Source organism: Toxotes jaculatrix, chromosome 7 (genome assembly GCF_017976425.1).
Source record: "Toxotes jaculatrix isolate fToxJac2 chromosome 7, fToxJac2.pri, whole genome shotgun sequence".
In the NCBI taxonomy this organism is placed as follows: Eukaryota; Metazoa; Chordata; class Actinopteri; family Toxotidae; genus Toxotes; species Toxotes jaculatrix.
In genome coordinates, this window is record NC_054400.1 from 1,094,963 (window position 1) to 1,102,400 (window position 7,438).

Sequence of the window (7,438 nt, forward strand, 5' to 3'; positions counted from 1 at the left end):
GAAATTATATATCAAGAATATCAAGAGCATAACTTACTAATACAGGATATATATTTAATACGTGTCAAAAACCTTCTACCAGAGTTTTCATAGATGTTCTAAGTCTAATTTCCCTCCCGGGACTCGACACACAGAGTGACAGATGAGCCGATGAAATCACAGTCATCACCGTGGATGAAGCAGCTGATAGTTTGCAGATGCTCCAGCTGTTCCTTCAGGGGACAGTGAACAGGTTCATTACAGAAGTGTGGACACAAACTACATTCCAAAGTGTTCGTACATTAATTATGTTTTCATCCTGAACGCTTTTTATTTTCAGATTTTTTTTCCGTGATGCTGCGTTTCTTCTGCTTCACTGTCTGAAGGAAAGAAAGGAATAAAGTAACAGTGGAAGCTGCTGAGGTCCAGTGATGGAGACGTCTGACCTGCATCATCTGACGTGACTTCAGGTAATATAACCTGTGTGAAGTGGCTGCTCTGAAAGCAGTGGGGCTCTGTGCGTGTCAGCGTGTGACGTGCAGCATGTGGGTGGCAGGTTGTGCGTTTTACAGTGTTCTGAGAGAAGGAAACTTCTCGGCTCAGCTCGTCCCCCGCTGGGCGCTCAGCTCCAATAAAACCAAACAAAAGCATCTTGAATGGATCGTACACCACCACATGTACAGTAGCTGTAGAGATTCACTGATTAATGTTGATTCATTTAATCCCATAAACCTGAACAATACCCATGAAAAATGCAGTATGTGTAGTTTTAGGTCATTGTTGGATGATTAAGAATTAGAGCAAATAAAAAGCGATCCTGCAGCCAGTTGTTTGAAAGTGAATAAGGTGTGGAAGTGGCAGTGAAGTGAACTGTATGTAGTGAATAACCTTGAAGAACTGAAGCGTTCTGAACAGGTCAAACCTCTGGATGTAGGTTTGACTCACAGCTCAGTATCTTCAGTTCTCAGTGTAAAATTAGAGAGCAGCTCTGACCACAGAGATAATGAGACTGAGACAGGACAGTTATGAGACCAGAGCTTTGCTCTAATTACACCTCACCCTGTAGAGAGAGGACAATGTATTGTCTTCTCTGGACTCATAGGTCAGAACTTCGATTTTAAGAAGGAGAACTTGATTTTAGCTACAGCCTCATATAATAAGATGTGACTGAAAAGGAGCTAATTGCTTCTTAGCTTAACAGCTGATCAGCGTGTGATCCCTTCCCTCTGGGCAGATGCTGGTTTCAGTTCAGCAGACGTTACTGAATCATACTGCACTTTGAAACTTCTCCATGTTGGTGCATTTAAGGATACTCTGACATCTGAAATCGGAAAGTTGCCATCGGCCTTTTTAAATCAGGAGATCCCCTCAGAGGACTTCTGAGTGCTGGAGTTCATCTTTACAAACAGTCACCTCCTCTTGTCGCTTTGTGCAGCTTCAACAGATGTGGTGCTCCTCAGCTGTCGCTGCAGTTTGGGTTTGGCTCCAACATAAACTATAATTGTGTGAGGCCTGAAAAATACAAAATAAGTTCTGAGGACAACGTGTGAAACCGCCGGTCCACTCGTGCTTTTTCACATGATCCCTGATACAAAAGTCCTGTTTTTCCTTTTCTTCCAGGTCACAGCTGAAATCTTGGTTTTAGTCATCGACCTTCATCACATTTATTTTATATTTTTGTTCCAGAGGCTCTACATTGAAACACAATCTGAGACAACGTATGTGCAGCAGTTTTTAAAATCCAAATCCCTGATTGCTGGGTTGCTGACCCTCACTGAAACGGTGAAGGTTACATGAAATGAGGGTCAAAGGCCACATCCAAAACCGCACAGCAGCTTAAAGAACTGTTAACTCCTCCTCCTCCTCCTCTGCCTCTCTCACCAGCAGCAGGAGCAGCTCAGCTCCGACACTTGAGAGAAATTCCTCAGATCAGCAGCTGTGTGCGCGGGAAGAGGAAAATTCTTTTAGTGTCACTTATTAAAATCCTAATTTATTTTTGAACATGAAGGAACTCTCCCCTGAGGCCCTGCTGTTGTCTTTTGCGCATTTGTGTTTCCTGTGTAGTTTTCTGAGTGAAGCTCGCGCTCAGGAGGCAGCTGGTGCTGATGATGCGGAGAGCATCACCACCTCCAGCTCCGACCAGCTCCTGCCCGGGTTGACATGGCAACACAACGGGCAGGTTTTCAGAATCCTGACCCGCGACTCTGCTTACCGGCCGTCCCGCAGGAGCCAGACCGGGTCGCGCCGCCACCACCACCACAGCCCCGTGGTCGTCGTCAGCAGCAGTAACGACACGGCCTCCGCAGGGTCCCGCGGCTCCCGGCGGGTTCCCGCGGCCAGCAGCACCGAGCAATTACGCGCCATGACGCGTCACCGGCAGCCGCCGCCCGGCGCCCACGGTGGCTCTGCCCCGGTGGGACGGGAGGACATGATGGCCGGAGATGATCCGTACAACCCGTACAAGGCTTCCAACTATGATCCCTATTATAACTACTACAACTCGTACTACAGACCCAGACCCAGGACTCAGCCCCGGCACGGATACGGCACCAGCTACCACCAGCACGGTACGAAAACAAGCTGTCTGAGCCTCCTGCTCTCAGACGGCTCCTTCTGCTTCAGTTTCAAATTCTTCTGATCCACAATAAAATAAAATAAAATAAAATAAAATAAAAAATAAAAAAATAACGGACTTCATCAGAAGCCGCACTGAGGCAGCTGTTTGGATCATCAGAGGAATAACGAGGTTTCTCTCTAAACTTTTTGAAAGCCCATCAGTACTTTATAATATACAGCTACTGTTAAATGTTCATTAAATATTTTTCTTCTGTGCAACAAAGGTTCAGCCTGAGTTTATAGTTCAGCCTCCATTAAACTGTAAAAGGTCACGAATGGCACTTTTTACAGGCTCATTATTCCTGCAGCTTCATGCCTCAATGATCTCTTTAACGTTTATAACGGAAGACAGATGTTTTACTTTCTATATTTCTGTATTAAAGTAACTGCTGCCTGAAAGTTCCTGTAGATTTTAATGATTCTTTTTTATATAATTTTAACTGATTTAAAAATGAATTTTAAATTGTTGAATAAAATTCCTCTGCAGCAGTAAGTCCTGCACGGATGGAAGCTGCTGCGAGGCTTCGATTTAAGGGGGAATTCATTTTATCTTCAGTCTGTGGTAGTTTGGACCGAACCCTCACACTGATGGACAGTTACATGGAGGGGTACAGCAGGTAACATCTGCAACATCTGGGCAAAAAAAAGTTTGTTTTAGTCACGTGTTCAACAGAAAGAAGAGGCTACGGACTCCAGTCATTTCCTTTATATTGAGCCTGTTTGTTGTAAAGTTGTTTGTTCAAATTGCTCCCATTTTTTTTCTGTGTGTAAAATAATGATCACACTGAAAACCTCAGACACAGCAGTATTATTCCATCACCGGAAAACTGCAAGACACACTTATCTTCATGATCAACACATCTGCCAGCTGTTTTCTTTACAAATGGATCATTCAGTGTAAATGTCAGAGAAAAGTGAAAACAACATATCGTGTTCTGATTCCTTTTTTTTGTCAGACCAACAGTCAACAACCCAAAATGTTCACAGAAAACTGGAAAACATTCTCGTTTGAGAAGCTGGCATCACTGAAGTTTCAGCAGAATGATTTAAATGACTAATTATCTTTATTAATTATTATTATTATTTTAAACATTAATCATTATCAAAATTGGTTCCAATTAATGTTCTTTCCATTGACCAACTGATTAACCAGCAGATTAATTCAGCAGAGTACTGTTTGGTTTCTGGGTGTGATGTATAATGGATGTATAACAACACACTCGGCCCCATGAGAGGGTTAATGTGGCCATGGCTGGACCAGGCTATGGGCCCTGACACAGCAGGTCAGTCTACATGGGGCGAGAATCAAAGCCAGTTTTTCACATCATCAGTGATTCACACCACAAACTCCCACACGGACCATCGGCTCTGAGGCAACACCCTCTGCAGTCTGCACTTGTTTGTGAGGAAATACGTCTCCAGACCAACAGGGGGCAGAGTCTGTCTCAAAGTCTCAGAAGAGCCTGCCAGTTTTTCTTTCTGCTGAATTCTGGTTTGTTGTTTTAGTCAATGACAGAAATTTTAAATTAAATTTCTCCAGATGGCGTTTGAGCGGGTGAGATGAGCATGAGAGTAAAAAGAACTTTTCCTGCAGGGACTGCTTGATCCAAACTACTCCTGCCTTTACCTGAATCTACTGTGTCCTCACTGCAGGTCTCCCTGATCTGGTTCCTGACCCCTACTACATCCAGATCGCCACCTACGTCCAGAGAATGCCCATGTACAACCTGCGCTGTGCCGCTGAGGAGAACTGCCTCGCCTCGTGAGTTAGCACAGTGCACGCTGCAGGTTTCCTCAGATTCATTTGTATTTTAGAGAGCTGAGTGTGTGGCAGCTGAATCTGCAGCGAAGATCCAGCTGATCTCTAGTTTTCCAGACACCGAGCACCAATCCAACACTACTGTTCTGTTTCCCAGTTTAAAAGTCTTTAAGATCATTTTAATGTGAGTGAACCGGGGATTATATTATCATTGCATGTTTAAAAACTGCAGCCTGCAGTGACTTAATGAATGAAACTGATGGCACAAACCTTAAATTTCATAATGACATTGGTAAAGAAACTGTTTAATATGGATCTAAGAGCAACAGGTATGGAAAGTTTGATTCAGCCTATATGAACTGTACAATACGCACCGACATCAGCTGAGAAATGCTGAGGAAAATATCATGAACTGTTGAAAATAATGAAGAGTCCATAAAGAAGTTTGCTGCATTTTACCGCCTGAGGTTAAATGACTGAACTCTTAACTTGCTGCTTCTCCTCCAGGTCCTCCAGTTACTCTCAGGATTATGACACCAGGGTTTTGCTGAGGTTCCCTCAGAGGGTGAAGAACCAGGGAACCGCTGACTTTCTGCCCAGTAAACCTCGATATGCCTGGGAGTGGCACAGCTGTCATAAGTAGGTGGCTGGTAAAGGCTAACATTAGCGTGTCAGGACTAATGTGAAGTGGTTTTATGAGCTGGTGTCTCTGCTCTGTCTTCACTGCGGTTTTGCTGTTGGTCAGTCACTTCCACAGCATGGACGAGTTCAGCCTGTACGAGCTGCTGGACATCCAGACTCAGAGGCAGGTCGCCGAGGGCCACAAGGCCAGCTTCTGTCTGGAGGACACTTCCTGTGACCCGGGATATTACCGCCGCTTCGCCTGCACCTCACACACTCAGGTTCAAACACACACAGTCATGCTTAAGATGTTTCTGGGCACATGTCATAGGAAGCAGATTCATTTCCAGACGGTGATGAAAACATACCGTTCGTACGTGCACTGGAAATTAGGAACAGTGAGTTTCCATTTTAACTTTTGAGGCAGACAAGCTCCCTAATGAGGTAACAAGGAAAGGAGACAAAATAGGAAATGGGATAGAGGAAAGTGAGGAAGAAACTTTTCCAGAAATGATCAGTGATCAATAACATCAATAACAAACAGTATGATCATTCATACAGTAACACATTCAGTAAAAAGATTAAATGTTTTCTGATATCGTGTGTGTGTGTGTGTGTGTGTGTGTGTGTGTACAGGGTTTGAGTCCAGGTTGCTATGACACCTACAACGCTGACATCGACTGTCAGTGGATCGACATCACCGACGTCTCACCTGGAAAATACATCCTCAAGGTTCAGTAACTACTGAGAGTCAGACAGAGAGAAACCAGGCAGCTTCTCATTTCCAGAGATAAATTCTGTTCTCGTGTTCACGTCCAAACACTCGAGGTGTTTTTAAACTATAAGCCTGGTGGTGGTGACGTTCATAGAAGCTGTTCAGCAAGATGTTAAACAGAATTAGCTGCACGTTGAATACATGTGTAGTATCATTCATTTGAATCATTGCTTTGCCGTGACAGGTGACAGTAAACCCCAGGCACCAGGTTCCAGAGTCCAACTTCAACAACAACGTGGTTCGTTGTGACGTCCAGTACACCGGCACCGCCGCTCACGTCTCCGGATGCACCATGACATCGTAAGAAATGTTCCTGCAGAGACAGTGGGACGAGGTCTCACCTCAGATAAAAAATTCTTTTTAATAGTATTTTAGGCATTTCTTTCTGTCGCTGATTGATCGTGATTGTCTTTGATTCTTGCAGCTACTGAGACGAGTTGGACATGGACGGAGGACACAGGTGAAGCTGCACAGGAGCAAATATTAAAGTTACAGTTTGTTTAAACGTGACTCTGAAAATTCAATTGGAATCAGAATAAGACAAAAACTCGTGATTAAATCCGTGATAGAAACACCTGAGCAGGGACCGTGCTGATTAACGGAGCTGGATTATCACCAAACTCGCTGTGGTCATTTACCCCAGCTCTGGGCTTCAGTGCAGTTTTGGCTCTTTGCGTGAGTCGCCACGTTTACCTGACAGCTGTTCTTACTGGTTTGTCACTTTTCACTTTCCAGATTTAGTTTTTATATCTGACATAAAAACCTACTGAGAGAAGCTAATTTTGACTGTGGGGCGATTAGATAAGTTTTCTGTTTCAATGGGAGATAATGACACACGCAGCCAAAGGTCAGAGGGGGGGGGGGGGGGGGGGGGGGGGGGCAGTTTTACCAGGATTACGCTTATTTTTACATGATATAGTAAATAGTTGTATTATTTTCTGATCTTAATCTCTGATGAACAAACTCACTAAAACTCTTTTTATCACAATCACAGAAAAATCATTTTGTGATCAGCAGATAGAAACTTACATGCATGTCTTTTCTGTTCTTCCATAGACTTCTTTTATACTAAGTGTGATATAACTGACGTTTTACTTTACATTTTAATGTTAATTTAAAGTTTTACATTTTAGACATTCAGGACATTTTCAGTGGAAATCGACACACGTGAGGTGTAATTTCACTAATCATGCTCTATGTTCATTATTGGTGCTGTAGAGTAGATCTTTGATTTTTGGTGCTAAATGTTTTCACTTGGTGCCGTTTTGTCCTCAGACTGAACAGAGGGACACGAAATGAGCAGCCGGTGAAAAACAAGTGTCCGACAGAAAAAAAAAATTAATGTGTGTTTCTGTTGGTGAACGCTGTATGGAGTGTGTATACACAGTGCACAGTGTGTGTACTTGTGCTTGTACTTGACAACCTGTAACCACACATGCCTGCAGAACTGTATATAGGCGAGCTCACATCTCATCTTATCAACCTGCATTACTGCTTCATATCACTTTAATAAAGTTTGCTTGAATGTGAACGGTGTTGTTACATGAGACTTGTCTTGTCAGAATTTGGTCCTGACTTTACGATACTTTTCACTTTACGATACTTTCACTTTACGATACTTTCACATTGTGATTGGTGACCGAAGCCGAACCGAAACCAGGCAAACCAGAGAAATCAGGTCACTGGTC

At 43.5% G+C, this 7,438-nt stretch overlaps 1 protein-coding gene across 3 annotated transcripts; it reads left to right on the forward strand.

Annotated features, from left to right (window-relative positions):
* Nucleotides 1–321: 321 nt before the first annotated feature.
* On the forward strand, nucleotides 322–7,238 carry LOC121184285 (protein-lysine 6-oxidase). Of its 3 annotated transcripts, XM_041041876.1 has the most exons (8): nucleotides 1,634–1,697; nucleotides 2,044–2,546; nucleotides 4,249–4,357; nucleotides 4,862–4,993; nucleotides 5,100–5,256; nucleotides 5,612–5,707; nucleotides 5,935–6,050; nucleotides 6,175–7,238. In XM_041041876.1, exons 2-8 carry the CDS (start codon nucleotides 2,342–2,344, stop codon nucleotides 6,179–6,181), a joined length of 822 nt encoding a protein of 273 aa, XP_040897810.1. In that variant the 5' UTR covers nucleotides 1,634–1,697; nucleotides 2,044–2,341; the 3' UTR covers nucleotides 6,182–7,238. The 3 variants fall into 3 exon arrangements, with proteins under 3 accessions (XP_040897811.1, XP_040897809.1, XP_040897810.1); XM_041041877.1 differs by lacking the exons at nucleotides 1,634–1,697; nucleotides 2,044–2,546 and adding an exon at nucleotides 322–449; XM_041041875.1 differs by having other exon boundaries at nucleotides 1,632–2,546.
* Nucleotides 7,239–7,438: the final 200 nt, after the last annotated feature.